At 38.8% G+C, this 21,911-nt stretch overlaps 1 protein-coding gene across 2 annotated transcripts in view; it reads left to right on the plus strand.

The window, feature by feature from the left end:
* The window catches only part of trrap (transformation/transcription domain-associated protein), a 90,640-nt gene that overhangs the window by 59,607 nt on the left and 9,122 nt on the right, over nt 1–21,911 (plus strand). For both annotated transcript variants that reach the window (XM_079397713.1, XM_079397714.1), the window contains exons 54-64: nt 141–244; nt 556–691; nt 2,965–3,156; nt 8,714–8,909; nt 8,999–9,264; nt 10,512–10,612; nt 12,409–12,610; nt 14,268–14,429; nt 18,310–18,400; nt 18,485–18,684; nt 19,523–19,784. In XM_079397713.1, coding sequence (XP_079253839.1) covers nt 141–244; nt 556–691; nt 2,965–3,156; nt 8,714–8,909; nt 8,999–9,264; nt 10,512–10,612; nt 12,409–12,610; nt 14,268–14,429; nt 18,310–18,400; nt 18,485–18,684; nt 19,523–19,784 — 1,912 coding nt within the window. The remainder of the gene's footprint in view (nt 1–140; nt 245–555; nt 692–2,964; nt 3,157–8,713; nt 8,910–8,998; nt 9,265–10,511; nt 10,613–12,408; nt 12,611–14,267; nt 14,430–18,309; nt 18,401–18,484; nt 18,685–19,522; nt 19,785–21,911) is intronic.

The following is a 21,911-nucleotide window of genomic DNA, read 5'->3' on the forward strand; positions in this document are numbered from 1 at the left end:
ATGTAATCAAGCCATTAAAACAGAATGCAAAAATAATATAGAAAATGCAGAATTCATTTGGAAAGCACAGAATTTGGGAAGAAATCAAACATTTCTCAGGGCCCTGTGTATAATAATAATGCTGAGTCCATCATCATTAGGCTCAAGAAACCTACGAGAAGGCAATGGAGAAAGCTCGCAAAGAGCACAATGTCTCACCCGCCATGTTTCCAGAGTACCAGCTGTGGGAGGATCACTGGATACGGTAAGTTGAATGACCACAGCTCTGATTCAACACTTCAGACGTACACTTATAAGTAAGTTTGCCAAGCAGTACTACACCAGGGCAACAAAATCACTGCCATTATTTTTAGGATACAGCTGTGTGGATTAACCAAGACTTTATTGTGCAAATAGAACCAAATGACTAATAGAGGTTGACCAAAATTACTCACTCAAAGGTTTGCTTGGGGCAAAAAATGTAGTGCAAGTTAATTAATTGTCACACATGGAAGAGGTCAGCTGTCCCTACCCCCACCCCACACATATTTAATGAAATGTTCTGTTGATTTCCAGTTGTTCTAAAGAGCTGAACCAGTGGGAGCCTCTGACAGAGTATGGGCAATCTAAAGGCCATAACAACCCATACCTGGTGCTGGAGTGTGCCTGGAGAGTGTCCAACTGGGCTGCAATGAAAGAGGCTCTAGTGCAGGTAAACTCAGTACCACACTCCTGTCAACACAGAAAGGGATTTAAAGCTCATGATTAATTATACACGTTTTATTTTATTATAGGAAATGTGTACTTGATCTGAATACTTGTGAAGTTCTCAATCAGTCTATAGACTTATGCACTACCATTAAAAAGTTTGGAGGCAATAAGATTGTTTAAAGAAGTCTCCAGTGTGCACTAAGGCAATTAATAGATTGAAAATAGAGTGAAAGTACGTTGAAACATTAATAATGTGAAGCATTATTACAATTTATAAAACTGTTTTCTATTTGTATATATTTTAAAATGCAATTTTATTTCTGTGATGCAAAGCTGAATTTTCAGCAGCCATTACTCTTCAGTATCACATAATCATTCAAAAATCATTCTAATATGTTGATTTGCTCAAGAAGCTTTCCTTATCAATTTTAAAGAAAAATGTGAAAACGTTCAAAAATAGTTTTGTGGAAACTCATATTTTCTTTCTCAGAATTCTTTAAATGGAAAGTTCAAAAGAACAGCATTTAATTAAAACAGATTTTTGTAACATTCTAATTTATTCATAAACATATTCATAATAATAATAATAAAAAACTTTTTATTTGAGTAAAATTTGCACACATATTTCCAGCCCAGTCAGTTAACCTAAAACTATAGTTATGACTTCACTGTAACACCTCAAATTATTATTGGAGTTTCACCATTTTGCAGAATGTGAAAGCACACCACTTTTATTATGCAGAAAGTCACAGCCTAACTGTGCTTGCCGAATTGTTTATGACTCTTCATTATTATTTATGGGCTTCACTTCTAAAACAAAGCAGAAAAAGTGTGTGATAGGGGTTGGACACATTATAAATACTCTTGGCTCTTGTTCAAGGAGACTTGGAACGAATCCATTCAGGTTTCTGTCCTAAGGTGACACCTAATTAAATTGTCCAGCCCAGCGGCCCTCCCACTCCTCCTCCTCTTCCCCCTCTTCCCTCTCCATTCGCTTTGCATCTAATATTTACGGATACTTGCTTGAATAATTGCTCAAACATCTGCTGGGAAGTGATTTGTTTTCTCCGTTCCAGGGGAGGCTGCTTGGCAGCAGCAGTTGCTCTCAGGAAGTTTAAATGTCCCCTCTTTCGATTAAAGGTGGGTGGATAAGGCCAACCCTGACGCAGGGTTATTTATCAAATGTCGGTCATGATAAGCGTGCACTGACCAAAGAGAGTAAATCCCTTCACATCATCATACTGCACAATGCCAGCAACCTGTACTATTGTGGCCGAGAGAGCTCAACGCGCTGCAACTTCACAAAACACATGTAAATAGAAAAAGCACCAGCAAATCAAGAAACCATCTTCATCAATTTGACAGCAGGTGCTGCAAATGCTCACAACACAACCAAATAAAGAAACGGGTTGCAAATACTCACAACACAACCAAACAAAGAAACGCGTTGCAAATAAAATTATTTGTTTGTGTTGTGAGCATTTGCAGCACATGCTATATGCTATATAAAATGTGCTATATGCATTGTATAAAGTAATCAAATGTTATATAACACTGTATATTCTTCACTAGTAAATTATATAGTAAATTAAATATATATTTCTGCTTGTTAAAGTTACAAAAGGGATTTAGTCAAGAGCAGTGAGAGATTTTCTCTCCTGTTGTTTTTTTAACATGAATGACAGACTGCTATCACTTTAAGAACTGCCCAGACCCAATATACTGTTACATGTGTGTTTTCCTTCTCAGCTGTTTGCTTGCATTTAAGACCTAAATTACTGTGTTTACAAAAATACTTGAAAAGATGTGTATGTGTGTAACCCTTCAAGGCCTATAAAGTGGCAAAAACTCAGATCAGTACTCCCGTGCTCTATGAGTACCGCCTTCACGTTTACGTTCCTCTCTGACAGCGCTTAGAAACAATAACCGTTATAGAGACGATTGCTCAAAATCTCTACCGGATGACAAATTTTTACTGGTATATCACCCACCCCTAGTTTCCACAAAAATATCAAGCAGCACAAATGTTGTCTGTGTTGATAAGAAGAAATGTTTCTTGAGTGCTATATCAGCATATTAGAATGAATTTCGGAATGATTGTGTCTGTTGAAAGTTCTGCTTTGCCATCACAAAAATAAATGAGATTTTAAAATATATTAAAATAGCAAACAGTTGTTTTAAATTATAAAATTATTTCTCAGTATTTCTGTTTATGATCAAATCCAGTGAGTGTAGTGTATGCTGCTGATACATCTGCGTTTCTGTGTGCATCAGGTGGAGCTGAGCTGTCCAAAGGAGATGGCCTGGAAGGTGAATATGCATCGCGGTTACCTGGCCATCTGTCACCCTGAGGAGCAGCAGCTCAACTTCATTGAGCGGCTAGTGGAGATGGCCAGCAGTCTGGCCATCAGAGAATGGAGGAGACTGCCACACATCGTCTCTCACGTGCACACACCTCTGCTGCAGGTAAGGACCGTCAGCATGTGAGCTGACAAACACCCTATAACCAGACGTTCTCCAGCTGTAATTTAATGTTCTTGATGGTGTTTTTCACTTTTTCAAGCAGGACAACTCAATCAGAGCACCACTAGTGATCTAATCTAAATTGATTTTCAATTTTAAAAATGATATCCCAAAAGCAGAACATCTGGTCAGATACCTAGGCTGACAAGTATGAGACTCGGGCAATCTCATTTAATTTGCGAGTGTGTGACCTTTATACAAACCCTTCTAGCAGAGACAGTGGTTAAAGCTGACACTTTGCTTATAATTGCCTTTTTCGCTCTGCATTTTTGCTCAATATCACTTCTTTCTTTATCAGACCCCCCTCTTTTTTGGCCCTTTGTAAAATGGCAGAGATAGTGTTGACTGCACCATTGTGGTGCTCAATAGGCAGCTTGTATTAATATTCAGCGGAAAGAACAGCCTCCTGACTGCCACACGCATAATCAGACAGAGCACACAATGGGACGGAGCGGAGGTGATGTGTGCCTGTAGATTAGGCTAATGTGTGTGAGCTGTCCACGCACCACGTCCTCTGGGGACTGTTAGAGACTCTCTTGAGCTCGGCTGTGGTGTGATGGCAAATATGACAGCCAAATTGAGGAAATGAGGCGTTGTTGTTGGAGATTGTGATTACACCACACAGTGTGTTATGGGGAATGGCTTTTGGTTCTGATGCCTGCATGATTGAATCTTGAATACAAGGGATTTTTAATGCTTTATACCAGGGGTCTTCAACTAAAATGGCTTGAGGTCCAGTAATGAACCCTCCTCACCAGCCGAGGTCCGGACAATTTTAAAAAACAATTGATGGTTTTTGCCAGGCCAGGGTATATGCAAGATATTTAAGCTTAATTTCAAGACATTTAAAGACCTTTTTTAAGACCTGCACAAAAATTAAATAAATAAATAAATTAAATAAAATTACTGTAAAAAGCATGATTTACAGTTCAGATGCAGGCTTTCACAAAAAACATCAAGTATTATATTAATTAAATAACATATATAAATATATTTTACTGCCTTAATTGTTTACATTTTACAACACATTATCTTCTTGTTGATCCACCAGTTCACATTTACAACTCTACATGTTTGCTGCTTAAAATCATGCGCTGTTTTCACATTGGTCTTTGACAACAGCAGACGTACAGGCTGATTGAAAATGGAAAATCATCCTCTTCCAGCGGAACGGCAGTACACAAGCCCAAGAGACAGACTACACAAAGCAGCGCAGCAGCTGAATCTGAAACGTGCAGCGCTCATATTTATTGAATGAATAGCCTTTTTAAGTTTTAAGTTTAAACTTAACTTGTCTCTCAGTCCCCACATTTAAGACCTTCTGAAATCATAATTAAGGCTTTCTTGTACCATTTAAGACTTTTTAAGTACCCGTCAACTTTCCTAATTTTTGAAAATGCCATAATTTTTCACTCACTGAGAGTTTCATCTGTCTGCGCACTCTTTGCTCTCATCACTGCACGCACGACTGCACCCAAATGGCTCTAGAGCTGACCTTGATGTGCTTAATATAAATTTTATTTATTAAATTCGCGTTTGGTATTTATTTATTCATTTCATTATGTCAAAAGCCTTCACGAATTCGGACCGGAGTCTGCCAGTTGGCGAACTACCGTAAAGACTTCAAAAGCTGCGCCGGATGAAATAGAAGCGCCTCGTCAGGTTTAAATCTTAACCTTCTGTTTTGGCTGTAGACGGGTCCGTATGGGACGGCTTTTGGGTCCGGATCAGGACCGCGGTCCGCCTGTTAGTGACCTATGCTTTATACTATTAGTATATAGAAAATGTCATAATTTCTCTTATTCTTAGCATTTTATTATAAAAAATCTTTAAACTTGAATTATTAATATTGTTAATGCAATTTTTTGTTTGTTTTATTTTTTGTGTTGCTGATTAATCAGCACCGATAATTGATTTGCAAAACTATCGGTTATCGGCAAAAATCCATGCCGATAGTTTTCCATGTTGCGTCTGTTGCTGGAGTCGCTGAGAATGGTCTGCTGTCATTATACAGTACAAGAGCGGCCTCTAGAGGCGGAAGTCACTGACAGCACGTGTTGTTTGTTTTGGCATGTGACACTGCGCGTTGCACAGAGCGGGAAACTTCAAACACGTATTTAAATGCAGCCGACAGAAAATCCTGCCACAGAACAGAGCGCCATTCACATAGTTTTCCATTAAAGTCGGCATGAAACGGAAGTTGCGACTGTTTTTTTCTTCTCTACTGTGACGTATATCCAAGTGAAACGGCATCTGAAATGAGAGGGCAGGACTTGATTTCGGACGATTTCGTCCTTCGGGAATTGATTGGATCGTTGGAAGTTGGGGCGTTACTAACAAAATGTAGGCAGATCTGAAATGCCAGTTTGCAGATAGTGGTGGGGGATTTCTTGCCACTGGATTCACTGCTGACACCCAAGCATGAATAAATGTTTTATTTATTAGGTATGGCGATCACGATCAACAGCCCAAAACATGCTTAAACAGAAGCACGTCCTCCATCAGGTTAAGTCATATTCATGAAACAAATTCATTTGCGATGTCCTAAGAGTAATGTTGTCGTAATATCCTAATATCTTTTCAGTGTTTAGGAATAACATACTCCCTCATGACTGGTGTCAGTGCTATAAAGTGATGCATCAGCTTCAGCTTTCCCCCTGTCATTTACCCCTCACATCACTAGCTCTGCCCTTGCGCCATTACTCGTGACCGGAAGAGTAGAGGAGTTGTTTTGATGGGGAGGGGAGGTTAACGTTTTTGATTAAAGATTACGAGGGCACATGATTTAAAAAAAAAAATTAAGTGCACGGAAAATGTATTTATAATAAACACTACAGTATTCCATCAAAAAATAAGAATAGTCAATTTTGATTTCATGCCGACTTTAAATAACATCATATATGTCCCAAATAATTGTTAATGTACGTAATGACTTCACCCTAGGCTATAAATTATGTATTGTGCATTTTTCAGCAAGACGTTTGTCTTTCTGTGGCTCTAATACAGTCTGTATGCTTCATATTGAGAGCTGCAATTCAGATCGCGCTTTCTCTTTCCGTTTGCTGTTTTTTTTAAAATACCGAACTTCAAACTCATTTATGCCACATAGTTCACTCTTGAAGCAAACTTATGTCCGTTTGGTGATTAAACAGTTTTAGACTGCTGCTTGAATTGAACGTGACACGTCTGTTGTATGTGATACCTGTGACTTCTCCAAGATGCTGCGCTTTTGCACAGTGTCTCTTGCATATTTTGTTTTATATATTTTGAATAGATAATCATGCAGTGTTCTAAAATAGCAGCAAAAAATGTCAGAGTATACATACAATGTCAATAACATGTGCATGTAATTTTAATATGGCCTTGTGTAGGTATTTCAAGACAGCCATCTTTAAGCATGACTGTTGAAATTAAATGGTAATACATAACAATAAATGTCCATTTGTACATTTGTAATAAAGGTTAATGTGAACATTTACTAATACTAATAGGCTTCATTTTAAAATTTTAAAGTTTCTTTTAACATTAGTAAACTATGTAACTTTATTGATCAATATAATAATTAATCTTAACACTAAATTTGTATTCATTACAAAGTATAGTTCAGTACTGTTACTACTTTTTTTTAAAAAATAGTAAAGCTCTATTTTAGTTTTCGTTCAGTATCCATTTTAAAATCTATCGGTTGATTAATCGGTATCAGCCAGTATGGTCCAACCTAACTATCGGTATCGGTAAAATCCAATATCGGTCGACGTCTAGTTTGTTTATTGGTTCACTAATTTTTCTTTTTCTCTGTGGACTGCTTTCTAAAATGAAGAAACAAACAGAACATACTGACACAATCATACACTGGAAAATAATTCTATAATAATTATAATTTCTGAAGGAAATATCAGTGTATGAAACGAACAAAAAAAAAAGCTCCAAATGAGAAGTGTGCAAACTGTTTACTACAATTAGCCAGAAATCAAACTTGATTGTTAGCTATGTGCTAAGAGATAATCTTGCTGTATATCCAGCAATATTATGTTACAATTTACATTTTTTACTTGTAAATTAGTTAATCTACATTTCAATGCAAAAATATACAAAAGATGTTAAAAAAAAAGAAATGAGTATATGCTTCACGTTTTTTTTTTTCTCTTTTTTTCTCCGCTTGTGATATGGTAAATATGATTCAAAATGGACAAAGTACGATAGAATACCAATCACAATTCAGTATCCAAATGTAATGTCATCACTGACAGTTATGTTTTGGTCATTCAAAATTGCAGAGTTTACTAAGTTATAAATAACAAAAAAGTGAATTAAGTCTGTATGTTTAAGCAGTCAGAGTTTAAGTATAATAAATAGTGTAGGTAAAGAACCACCTCCTCTTTTTGGCTGTTTTAGCCGTGCCTCCAGAAATACAGTCCTTGCCCCAAAGCCATTGACTTCATAATTGAATTTGCTGATAATTGAGTCTGTGTACACTTGCACTCCTTAATGCAACCATACAGAAAAACCAAGTCCAATAAGAGTGATTGGAAGGGAAGTGAGAGGCAGACAGGAGCCGTGAGACAGAGAGAGTGAGAACGCCACCAAGTTTAAAATGGCTCGTAATTACTTTTCCCCATCAGATAGTGTTTGATTAAATACCTGCAAGAAAATTTAATTTACATGATGAATGGGCACTCAGAATGAAGGTTATAATGTGCCATCAGCTGATATTAACAGATAATTGTGAAAAATATTGTATTGCTTAATTTATTTTGTTTTGGGGGGATTTGATTTGGCAAGTCCATAGATTGATTTGAGGCATTTATCTTGTAAAGCAGGCATTACTATTGAATGGATTGTTTTTGGATGCGTGTATATGTGTGTTCGTGGGCATAATTCATTATCACGCTCAAGCTACTCATGGTAAACCCTCATGTTGTAAATCACCTTGTAAGTGCCAGACTCCCTCCCTCACGTCTTTCTTTTCCAATTCCCACAGGAGATTAAAGATCCATGTGGAATTTCGGTAAGAGTGTGGTGTGTGTTTACTGGCTGATATGTTAAGGTCATGCATCGGTAGTTTGTGAGGAATGGGTAGCATTTTTTGGGTCACCGTGGCCAGTGTCCTCTGCTGGTGTGGTCTAAGTGTCGCCTGAGAGCGTGATTAGGCATTAAGGGAATAGACGCTTCCAATGTGCGCTTCCCTCTCTCTGCCCGTTCTCTGAGTAAATGGCTTTTAAGATACTTTGATCCATCCATTCGTTCAGCCACCTCGAGACTTCGTTTCTCTATTTCTTTTTCTTTCTCAATAGGAATCATAAGCCTGTAATACAGCCTCAGTAATGGATTTCGGAGTGCTCTGTGTGTGTGATATGTGGATTCTTGGATGACTGTAGCCTTCAGAATTAAACTGAGCAGGCGCTTTAAAGAGAGCTTGTGGATGTTGCATCTTCCTGTTGGATGTTTACTAACTACATTGAGATTCTCATCTGTTTATTCATGGATTATTCTTATTCAGGCAGCACAACAGATTATTGAGCTACAAGAAGCTGCTCAGATTAATGCAGGCCTCCAGCCCGCCAACCTGGGCCGCAACACCAGCCTCCACGACATGAAGACCGTGGTGAAGACCTGGAGAAACAGGCTGCCGATCGTCTCTGATGACCTCTCCCATTGGAGCAGCATCTTTATGTGGCGGCAGCACCACTATCAGGGTATGCCAGTATATGGAGATAAATTCCAGTGACAAAATAATGATTATTTCAGCATTTTGATCCAATTAAAAAAAATACAATTCTTGCAGCCATTGTGACCGCTTATGAAACCAACACGCAACATGATCCAAACACTAACAATGCCATGCTTGGAGTGCACGCCTCCGCATCAGCCATTATTCAGTATGGGAAGATCGCCCGGAAGCAAGGTCTGGTCAACGTAGCTTTGGACATCCTGAGTCGCATCCACACCATCCCCACCGTGCCTATTGTAGACTGCTTCCAGAAGATCCGTCAGCAGGTTAAATGCTACCTGCAGTTGGCTGGAGTAATGGGCAAGAATGAATGCATGCAGGTGAGTGAACTATAGCATGACTGCATCATTTCAAAATCAATTAGTCATTAGGCTTCTTGAATGTCTAGTCATCTCATCGTGGTTTTGGGGTCACCTGACCCAGATCTGATGCATCTCTTAGAGCATTCTGTATTCTAATGCAGCTGTATAGAGGGTTTGCATGGGTGAAATTCATTGTCATATGAGGAAAAAAATGTAGGACAGGACTAATTTTTGCTTGTTAATTGCTACACGTGTGCAGTTTGTGCATGTCATCGGATAAGAGATGATGCTGTGAGGGGGAGGGAAGTTAATTTTAATAATTATCAAGTGCACAATCTGCACATGAATTTAAAAAAACTGCATGAATAAATATAGTAAATATTGCAACATTCTATAAAAAATAAATATTGTCGATGTGATTTTATGGTGGCTTTAACAGTATGAACATGAACAAGTCAGTACTCAAAAGCCAAAGATGTCCATCCAAAGATGCAACTTGAAAGAAAAAAAAACTAAAGGTGGATGACTAGTCGTCCTTTTTTAATACACCTGTGTGGTTATTGAATTATTATTATTGTTATAATTTTTTTAACACCAGAATACATTTGTACATTTGTTTATTACCTTTATTTTTCTCTTATCCTTTTTATTTATGTTTTTACATCTAACTGAATATAATTATTTATCATTGCTTCTGTCAAACTAACTTCATCTATACCAAATCTAGTTTGCTTTGCCGACACACCTGCTGATTTTGCTGTTAGCCGGACTCTCTTAATCCAAATAACGCTGCTCTCATTACGGTGAGAATGACTGCGGTGCTGTCACAGTAAAGAATGCATTCCAAACCGTGTAAGGAATGGGCTGCTAGCTGCAGCATTCGCTTAAGCCTGATTAATGGAGCTGCCTCAACTGAGCTCAAGTCATTAAAGTACCATTGGATTTAATAAGTCTCTCTCTCTCTCTCAGCTATCACTTGGACGTGTTCTGTTCCCTTTATCATTTCTCAGGCACACTCTAAGCCACTGGCTCTCACCTGGGAGTCTTAGATTGAGCTACAGAGATGTCTACAGCAGATATACTCTGTTGTCAGTGGTGTTGACTTTTGATGTATAGGAATTCTAGGTCAGAAAACTACACATTGGCTGAGTCTGGCTCATCCATTTTGAGGGATGTAGAATCATTCTTCATGAGAAAATGAAAAACTCATGAAATATACTTAATACTTAGAATTTCAAATGCAATCATTGTTATTGTGTTGTCAGGGTCTGGAGGTGATTGAGTCCACTAACCTGAAGTACTTCACCAAGGAGATGACCGCTGAGTTCTACGCTCTCAAGGGCATGTTCTTAGCCCAGATCAATAAGTAAGAGTTGATCTCTGGCTTTGTTCATCTTCTCTCCTTTTCTACCTGTCACTTTGAGTCTTCTCCTTATCGTCCTCGTTCGCTCTCTCTTTGTCTGTAATTGACGCCGCTCTCGTTATCTTTTATTTTGTGCACGAGTCTTCACGCTGACAATAAAGAATCAGAAACCGAGATCATTAAGAGCTCACTTTTTAAAATGAACAATTTCAACAAAGGGTCATTATGGATTGGAAAGATAAACATCTGTGTGTGTCTGTTTGTGCCACTAATCATCACTTCTAAAACTTTAGGCCAATAATGAGGTCAGAACAGACGTTAACAGTCAATATGAGAGTATGATGAGTAATTAACCTTATATAGCATGACTGCAGTAGAAGATAATGACACTGAACTCATGATGAGTGATTATCTTCTGTCATACTTCTATTGACTGGCATTTTCACAAGTCAATCAGCATTTCCTGGTGAGAATCTGTCATGTAATTGGTAAACATCTCAGAATACTGTAGATTAATTTGTAGTGCAATCGGGCCAGGTGTTTTAACCGCCTACGAGATATTTAACAAACAGATAAGGGTCACTGACTATAAGGAGCTGCCAAGCTATTATTGCAAAATTATTATGACAAAACTGCTTGTTTTGAAATTGGATAGAAAGAATTGGATATCAAAGTGAAGTTTAATTCACAAATTGAAAGGATAGAGGTTAATTCAAGTGATTGTCAGTATGAATTGCATTTTATTAATATATTAATACATCCACACCAAAACAGAGCACCATGTCATTCAAAAATAAACAGATAACTACCCCCTTTTGCAACCCCATAGCTCTATATAGGCCTTCCTCTTTTCCTCATCATGGGTGAATTGATGGCGAGCCCAGAGCCCGGCGCTGGATTGGAATAGCTTATTAAATACACATGCTGAATAATTAACTCAATAGCAATTTGTGAAATCTCTCTGATCAGCAGAAGTTTCCCCCAGCCTCAGCAGGGCCTAATGTAATCATTACATTTTCACTCTCTATGAATATTAACGTAGGGATTTGATGAAGCAGTAGAGCTGTCGGAGGAAGATGTTTGACACTTGACTGGGCGTGGGGACTTTACCCGACTCTCGGCAAAGGCCACAAGCAGAAACATATTATACATGTCCACGACTGACTTGACGCTTCAGTGGATTTGGGCTCCCCAGAGTCTCATTGCAATCAAGTGTAATTTTGTTGCTTGCCACATACTCATTACAAGTTTCCATTATATGTGATTGGTTTAGTAGGTGCGTCATGGAGTAGCATTTAGAGATGGTAATGGTAAGGGCAGAGGCTTCAAGCACAGATTATGAGTCCCATCCAGTGCTTTCAGTCCCTTATAAAGCCCTTTATGAGCCTTTCTCAACATCTATTCTTAAACTGCTTCTTCTATAAAGGGCCCTAGAAAAGATACTCTCAGGGGACAAATTCTCAAAGCTCTAAAACGGCTGATGAAACAAAATATTGGACCCGGTCAGCTAATTTCTGTTAGGTGCTGAAATACTGGATAGCTTTTAGAAGTAATAGTGTTTCCCATCAAGTTTTTTCTGTCAGATGCTCCTGATATTTATAGTGAAATGCCAATAAGAAGCGGATTTTTAATTATGATAAAGTTTAAATGCCTCCTGTTTACCAGTGCACCACTGCCAGAAATTTTACTGACTCAAGCTTAATGCTCCAAATTGCTCATATTCTTTGCATTTTTGAGATTTCTAGATTGTAATGGTCCGAAGTGACAAATTCCCTTCTCATTTGAATTGTCTCTTCCAGGTCAGAGGAGGCAAATAAGGCATTCTCTGCTGCAGTGCAGATGCATGATGTTCTGGTGAAAGCCTGGGCAATGTGGGGCGACTACTTGGAGAACATTTTTGTCAAAGACCGCCAGCCCCACCTTGGTGTATCCGCCATTACCTGTTACTTACATGCCTGCCGCCATCAGAACGAGAGCAAGTCACGTAAATACCTTGCCAAGGTATGACCTCTTCTGAGTGAATGAGCCAAATGGTGTAGTTTAAAAATGTGCGTAAATCTAGTGGCATTTTTTTTTATTGAATACTTTATGCATTTATGATGTAAAAAAAAAAAAAGCCTTCAAATGAATATAACACGTACAATATTATTCATTTTCTACACTTATTTTCTGTTATTTACTTATTTTATACTATTAGGTTAATAGTATATTTCAGATAATTTAAAAAAGTTTTTTTGTTTTGTTTGTTAATGATAACACTTATAGCCTGACCTTTGTAACATTGCTTAAAGGCTGCTAAAACGTTCAGTGATCTTTTCCATTGGTTGTGATTAGTGAAAGTAGGGAAGCAAGAACTACTGATCAGTTGTACTGTGTAATCTAGAGGGCAACATGTAGAGTTTTTCTTGTCAATAACAGGCAAAAAATGGTTGGCAGGGATGCACAGAGCATGTCATAATGGGATAGCATCTTTTTTGACAGGCCGGTAATTAGTTTTACCATTAAACCCATTTACCATAACACACATGCAAACTCCGTGCTCATTTGTGGTCCAGGAAACCCATTCTGCGCTGATGGCTTTGTTAAATGGGGGCATATCTGTCACCGTGTGCCATTTCTGAATTAATGCAGCTGCGGCAGGGGGGATGCACTGCATTCAGACTGATGAACCGCCAATGATGGATGTAATTATATTATTAGACCTGATGATGGGTTTTGTATGGATACTATATACAAGGCAGTCTGCTCTGTCGAGTACTGTACGCTAGATCAAACAGCTCCATTTGGCTTTTTTTCTTTTTTCCAGCGTGGGTTTGACTGTGAGGAGCACTTTAGATTGTGTCTGGACTGCTGCTGGCCACTGAAGCTTTAGAGACGGTGGCGTAGTTTACACGTGATTAATGAGAGTAGCTGCTTGCTGATTATCAGTAATTATCCGTAAGCCGTGTAGCCCAGGCTGTCCAGTGCTTAATGTCTCCATCAGGCCTCAGCAGAGATGAAGGTTCATCTTTTACCATCCCACCAGCCACCATAGCCCCACCAACAATAGCAAAAGAAGACCGCTGCTGACTGGTGGGAGTAAGGTGGGCAAGATGATTTTACAAGCCACTAAGCCCTGGAGTAGCTATTTCATGGAGCTGATGGCCTCATCTTCAGTCGCTGACACATAGATTTAGTTTAAAATGAAACCATTACCTGGTCATTCACATAGGTTGAGGAACATTTTATCCAAACTGACTATTTATGAATGTTGACTTGATGAAAACTTGACATTACAAATTAAGAGATTTGTGAACAACTGTACATGTGCATGAAGAGATATTATGCATAATAACGCAAGGAAAAAGGAAGATAAATTCAGCATTTGCAGGAAGTAAGCCGTTTATTAAATATATAAAGGATCCCTTTGCAGACTTGGCTGATGTGTATAATAACTATTTTAAAGTCTCAACAATTTTATTTATTTTACATTTTAAATGTCCATTGCATTAAATATAAAATAATTTTTGCTTTAAATAAAATGTCAATGTCATATTTCTTTATTTTACACAAGTTCTGGCTATTTTACAGAAAATTTGTAGATTAAATTTTGTCCTGCAGCAGGGTTTATAAAATCAGAACTGTTGCCAAAAAAAAGGCCGTCTCTGCTCTTCTTCAGGTGCTGTGGCTTTTGAGTTTTGATGATAAGAACACATTGGCCGAGGCTGTGGACAAATACTGCATTGGAGTGCCGCCCATCCAATGGCTGGCCTGGATCCCTCAGCTTCTCACGTGTCTAGTTGGCTCAGAGGGGAAACCGCTCCTCAACCTCATCAGCCAGGTATGATTGCTCACTACATTACCTTTTTATAGTAGCACATTCATGCTTCATATATCCCATCTAATCCAGATTTAATTTCATTTGCGAGAGACAGTCTGCAGTCAAGACCCTCTTTGTCAAATTCATTGCTTTACCGATTTTTCCCTTTTATTTATTTATGCAAAGCATTTTTATTGGGTTAATATAAAAAAATCTCCAACTGTGGGAACAGAACCGCCAATTAAACAAGAGACTAATTTGCCCTCCTTCATGGAGTACTATTTCCAAGCCATTTAAAAAGCTCCTGAACTTCAAAGAGGAAACAGCTGCTCCAGGGGCCCAAAGAGAGAGGCAGAATAAAGGAGACGGAGAGAGAGTTCTGTGTACTTAACCCACGTAAAAAGACAGCAAATTCAAAAGACCCTCTTATTCACTGACTTGTTCCAAACAGCTTTTGCATGCAGCTCGACCACCTCTTTTCTCACGTATACATGCCAGACAAGCGACTTCTAATCTCTCCATTTCAGCACTGATGCACCCGTACAGTGGACATACTTCACTTTGAAATTAAGTACACTTGAGTTCCTGATAAGCACCCAATGAAATAGATATGTTTGCACACATAATCTCAATTAATGGAGTTGTGAAGGCTGTTTTAGGGATGACTAGTCTCCTTGTTGAAGGATCTTTTGGGTCTGATATAAGGCAGCGATGATGAGTGAAAGGTAGACGTTTTGTAAAACTCTTGATTTTCAAGTGAAATCTCCAGCGGATGAAGCACCTTTATCTCAGGCTCTGAATTATTTAGCTGTGCTCCAGTTGGCGGGATGTTTTAAAAAACGTTTGGTGAAATATTGATGAAGGTGAGCTGTGGGGTGCCTTGAGATGAAACCGAGGCGAGAAAAACACCTTTATGCACACAGACACCCATCACATGCACACTCGCACACACCCTAAAATATGATGAGACTTCTCTCCAATTTTAGGGATGATCTGTCCCCCGTTGCCTCGTTCATTTTTAATGCGATACTTAACAAGCTCTTAACAGAAGGTCTTGGCCATGGCTGCTTTTCATGTAAAAGCCCATCTGGACTCCGAGGTGTCTCTTTACACCTAAAGGCCAGCCTGCTTTCTGCCGTCTATTTGACGAAGATCGTGTTTCCACTCTAATGGGCTGCTTGAGCTGGGTGCTGTGAGACCTGAGAGGGGCTGCGGGCGGTTTGAGAAGGAGCTGTCTGCCGCCTCCATATTTGTCTTCACCCCCCCCACACGCACTGTTGTGGACAGCATTCACACCCCTCATGGATATTGCAGTGCCAGGGGAGAAAGAGGAGAGGAACAAGTTGATAAGCATGTTTTTGGGACTATTACATAACAATAAGAGGATCCAAAGATTTGGTTATGAGTCAGACTTCGCTGTCGGTTAGATTTAAACTATAAAGACTAGGAGCATTTTTCTTCAAAAGATGTGAAATAGGCCTCACAACTTGGTTCTTTGACTGCAGCTTAAATCAGTGGTGTGCAAAACTGTAGCAAATTAAATTTAATAGCAAAAATAAGTGCTGTTTTTAAACAGGTTATCAGCTAGTTCAAACACACATAGTACTACCCAAAATTCATGCCATTGGTTAAAGGAATAGTTCTCCCAAAAATGAAACTTCTGTCATCATTTACTCACTCTCATGTCACACACTCACCTGTTCATATAAAGTGATCAAATGTCTTCAGAAAATTTGGAGTAAACGGCTATGGATTAGTTTTGATCTCTTTATGAACTTTTTGATGCATCAAAGTGGTAGTTGACTGTCAGACTATAGACTGTCTATGGAGGATGAGGATTTATTAAATAAATAATAGTTTTAAATCAAATGTATATATTATAGAGCTGCATGCTTAATCATATTTGAATTGTGATCACGATTTCTGATTCTCATGATTTATTAAGCATAATTGTTTGCAATATTTTCCCGCTGGTTATTTATCCTGAAATTTTTATTTTTATTTTCATTTGGCATTTACGTTATATTGGATTGGTAAGAAGCCCCTAGAAGCTTTCATGGTTGCAACCGAATTTCCAGAATTTAAATCCAGTTTTCTTCCGTCTGTTTTCTTTCGCTTAGTCGTTTGCGATGTTTGCGAAAGCGCAATTCCAAAACAGCACCGATGGGCGTGGAAATATCTGCGGGTGATATGTAATGTGTGAGTAATAATCGTAATTATATTTTTTGAGCAAAATTATTGATTATCGTGCAGCCCTTATATATAAATTTTTTATTGATGTAACAATATCAAAGTCTCACGGTACGATAACACCTCAAAATGAATCCACGGTACGATACTTATTGCGATATTGAAAAAAAAGAAGACAAATGAAGACTTGGAATTTTTTTTATTTTGCACATTTTAAAGTTAAATTCTTCTACCTAATGCACTTTGAGAGTTCAAAATTAAGAGCTCCAACCCATGTTCTTAACTAAGAAAACTTGAGTTGAAAAGAGGAAAAAACCCTCTTTTTAGTTGGTATGCTGTCTCATAAATTACATTCACACTGGTTGTTTTAGGAAGCCAAACAAATTATAATATAATATAGGAATAACAATAATATAAAATTTTTATAATTATTACAGTAATAGGCATATTTTGCAAAACAGTTGCACTGTAAAATAAATACAAATATTTCATAGGTATATTATATTTGCTTTACACTACATAGGGAAATGACGATACTTGTTTCCTAATTTCTACACTTGAAAGAGATATTTTGAGTTTGGACTGCAGGAACGTTACCCATTTAAACCGCTAGCTGTCAGCAATTCATACTGCACTTTTAAGATTTTATTTTGAAGGATAAGGCACTAGAGCTATTATTTTGATGAAAACTCCAGCTTCAATGAAAACAGGCTTATAAAAACGCATCTTACTACAAATCTAGTGAAATGCTGTAACCATCTGCCACGAACATAAAGCATAACTGGTGGCCTTTGCGTTTTCAAACGTGCGCTAAACTCGCAGCACATGCAATAAATGAGTTCACTGTATTCACTGTGAACTGAGCCATTCTGAGGCGCGGAAAACACCGGATCACGAGCTGATTGTCTGAACGAAGCGTGTGCTGCTTTGAAATTTTAAGACCTTTAAAAACTACACTTTTTGCCCGGAAGACCTATCATTTCATACCGTCATGTGGCCATGATGATATTGAGACAGGTTTGCTATCGCGATACCACAATATTGATAATACCACTACATCCCTAAATTTTAATATATGAATATGAAATATTATTAATAATAATAATTAATAAATATTACTAAAAAATGTTATACATTAACAGTTCAAATTTACAGAATTTGCTATTTATTAGGTTCCCTCAATTGCATCCAATTGGCATACAAATTAAATGAATTTTAAGAAATTAAGTTACTGCATTATCAAAAATAGACATTTTCTTCATGCTTATGTAACGCAAAACATTTTGGGTTTTGTATTCTGGCAAAAATGTGTCATATATTGATATACTGTTATTGTGCGGTTACTTGTAATCATACAACCTTACCCTACTGCCAACGTATCTGTGCCGTTTTGATAAATACACGAGTTTATGGGCTAAATCATTAAACAGCCTGAACCATCTCTTTGTGATGCTGTTCAAGGACACAGCAGATCTCTGAAAGGGAGAAAGTGTACACTCGGGCTTGACAAGCTTTTAGCAAGTGTCATATTGAGCCATGGTTTTAATCTGCCCGTGATGTTTGTCCGTCTCATTGCCCTACGGTTTCATTTTCAAAAGCCTGCACTATCATAGAGAAGTTTCAAAACATGTCAGCTCTACGTTTCTCTCTCTCGCTCTGACCCGAACCCACAGGGACGATCTGAAATGTAATCTGCGACTGTTTCTCTTAGGTGGGACGTGTCTACCCTCAAGCAGTGTACTTTCCGATCCGAACCCTGTACCTGACGCTGAAAATCGAGCAGAGGGAGCGCTACAAGAGCGGTATGAGTTTTTTCAGAACATTCACTCAAAGTCCTACAACAGTCAACTTTTTCCTTCATGTGCTATCATTTCTGTTTTCCCCAGATTCTGGCCAGCAGCAGCCCAGTTCGGCGGCTACCCAGACCCACTCAGCGTCCGACCCGGGTCCCATCCGTGCGACTGCTCCCATGTGGCGCTGCAGTCGGATCATGCACATGCAGCGTGAGCTCCACCCCACCCTGCTCTCCTCTCTGGAGGGCATCGTGGACCAGATGGTCTGGTTCAGAGAAAACTGGCACGAGGAGGTGAGCGGTTTTATGTGTTAAAACTAGTGTTTTTGTGTTCCAGAAGCGAGTGGCTACCTCTTAAAGCACATCAGCCCTTAGCGCAAGTTAAACATGACATGAATGCGTTTTCTGTCCGGTTTGCTTGCGTTCTTTAGTCTAACGCCGCATGCTCTCGTACACGTAGCTGGTTTCAGAGGGCCGGCTGAGCAGATGAAAGCTGACAGAGGGGAACGATTGGGGCTCAGTGAGGCTGAAAAGTGGTTTTGCAGCGCAGGTGGACATTGGCGCTCCAGCGCTAATCGGGCTTTGGCGAGGGGCTCGCTGTGATTGATGGGTGAGGGGAGTGTAGAACGAACGTGGAGAGATTGGATTGCTGTGACAGGGCTGATACGGTGATGCGTCGAGACTGGACAGGGACGCAAGAGCCCCGTTCCTGTGGGACACTCGGCGAGAAACAGCAGAAGAGGAGGACGGGAAAGGGCGAGGAAAGAAAGTTTAGCAAGGAGAACTGGAGGATGAAAGAAATTGGCATTGAGAAAGCTCAGTGAAGTAAAACGTGGGTTTCATTTTCAAGACATTGATGAAGTGTAGTCCCAGTCTAAATTAGTCTGTTAATGGCGATCTTCTTCTCTTGAAGTCTAAGCTTAATCTCTGCAGCAGAGACCGGTAGAGGCGGGCTTTTACAGATCTCTCTGGTGAATATCTTCGCCTCTGAAGGATTTTTAGTATTATCAAAATGGCAAATTGGATTGAATATGTGGGAATGGTGTTATCCTTCATGGTAAATTGATAAAGACTCGTTAACCATTCATCCTCGTCTCTTGGTTTCTCATTTTTCCCTCTTTTCCTTCCACAGGTTCTGCGGCAGCTCCAGCAAGGGCTGGCTAAATGCTACTCGGTGGCATTTGAAAAGAGCGGAGCTGTGTCCGATGCTAAAATCACTCCGCATACGCTCAACTTTGTAAAAAAGCTGGTCAGCACATTCGGTGTGGGGCTGGAGAATGTCTCTAATGTGTCCACTATGTTCTCAAGCGCTGCCTCAGAGTCCCTGGCCCGGCGAGCTCAAGCCACCGCTCAAGATCCTGTGTTCCAGAAGATGAAGGGCCAGTTCACCACAGGTCAGAACATTCACAATTCCTGTGTACATTGTTCTACATGGAAAAATGTCTTTCAGTTAAGTGATATTTTTACACCTGTTGTTTATTGAAATGCAGCTTTTTCCACATCTGAAGCTAACATAATAAGCTAACGTGTTCCTACAGTTACACAAAACCTAGAAATATCAGGGAAATTGTGATTTTCAAGCCTGGAAATGTCATGGAACGGAACAGAAAAATAGAATATATTTTATAGAATTAAAAAAGTGGAAAATATAAATCATTTATTAAAATATTACTATAGAATTCTTTTTTGAAGTAGTGTTTATGCTTTGTTTCCATTTTATTTTAGCTTAGGTTTGTGCTTGTAATTTTAATTTAAATATTTCATTTTTGTTTTTAGCAAATTAACTTATTTCAGTTCTTTGTCATGGCAACACGTTTTTCATAATTTCTTTTTTAGCAGAATATAGCAGAATGTTTTTTATATTAGTTTTAGTTTAATAACATTAGTCAATATGAATTTGTCTTGTGATTCTGATCTTTATGAAATTATTTTTTTTAAATCATCCTATGAAAAATAATTGAAAGTGGTTAAATTATGGGAATCCTCATCAAAGCTGGATTTTCATGATCCAATCAAATCTCAAAATCAAACCCTACATTTCTTGTTTTACTCTAAAATGTCACATTATAAAAGTTTAGTTAATTGCGAATGCTCTTTCCTGTTTTTTTTCTATTCAAATGTAGTTTAATTTTATTTAAAACAAAAGCACTGATAAAATAATTTAAGTGAACTGAGAATGGGCTGTCACATGTGGACTTCTCTCAGAAGTGTTGACAGAAGTCTAACGTGCAGGCAGCGCACTTAAAGGATCACATCCCCTGTGCACAATTACACATGCTCTCGCTCTCGTCTATGTTCTGCATAACCACTTCTGCTCAGAGTTAACCACAGGCCTCTCCACCAGACCGACTTGGAGAATAATTGGCTCTGTGAACCATGTGATTAGATTTAATGGGAAGATGACTATGGGCAGAACCATGTGTGCGTATATCAAGGTGCTGTTGACTAAAGAAATTACACAGCTTTAGGTAAACATGTTTACCAAAAAATACTGCACATTCCTATTATGTATAGATTGGTTTTAAAGAAAAATTAGGCAAAATGTTTTGGTAATTTTTCCAAATGTTTTGTATTTAATTTTTTCTTTTTATTATTCTTATTCTTATTATTATTAGTTTAATCAGGTAAAGGGGGAAGTGTATAATTTCCGTTACTTCTGGTACCAGGCGAAATTGCAAACATATTTGTGCCCAAATGCTCCACCTATCTTCCTGCATTCCAAACTATTTTTCCAGTGTTTCTGAGTTGTTTGGCACGTTTTTATGTATGTACCTTTAAATCATAGTCATCTGTTTTTTGTTTTTAAAGAAGGGAACTGCATGCTGCATTTTTTTTTTTTCCTGTGACTTTACCTTTAAATCCCAAATGTCCTTCACCCCCCTAGATGTTTGTTTAAATCTCGGGGAGTCGGGGAGAACTTGGCACGGCTCTTTCCTGAGGCCAGTTTTGTACACATTGCCCTACAATAACCTTCCAGTACCCCCGTTGTAGACCTGGCTCTAAGAACGCAGAGCATGTGTGAGTCGAGGCGTATGTTAAAACAAACTCCCCCTCAACATGTCCTCTGCTCAGGAGAGCAGAATATGTTTATACTTCCCTTCCCTGTCCACCTACAGTCTCTACACCTCAGTAAACTTTGAATCCTGGAGCTAGTGCTCTCGTTTGCTTCATATGAACCTCTATCCAGAGGCTTGTGTGTGTGTTCATGCCTTAGAGGACTGTTAAGGTTGTAAGGGTGTAAAACAGATGTTGTGGTGCCAGCTGTCTCTGTGCAGTGAGGCGTGGTCATCGCGCCCTGAGCCTTCTCTGCCCGTCTGACATACTGTGCTACTGGGAATGAGTTTTGGAAGGGAACCAGCAAAGCCTGCTTCGTTCCCTGTACCCTTCTTTTCCCTTCCTTAGTGGTTGCTCCTCCCAAGCTCTCCGTTCCAACGCACATGTCCAAACAAACACATACTCCAGCACCATTTGTCAAGAATCCTTTAATCCAATCACAATCAAGCCACGAGCAAATGTTCTTG

Source organism: Barbus barbus (assembly GCF_936440315.1).
Source record: "Barbus barbus genome assembly, chromosome: 38".
In the NCBI taxonomy this organism is placed as follows: domain Eukaryota; kingdom Metazoa; phylum Chordata; class Actinopteri; order Cypriniformes; family Cyprinidae; genus Barbus; species Barbus barbus.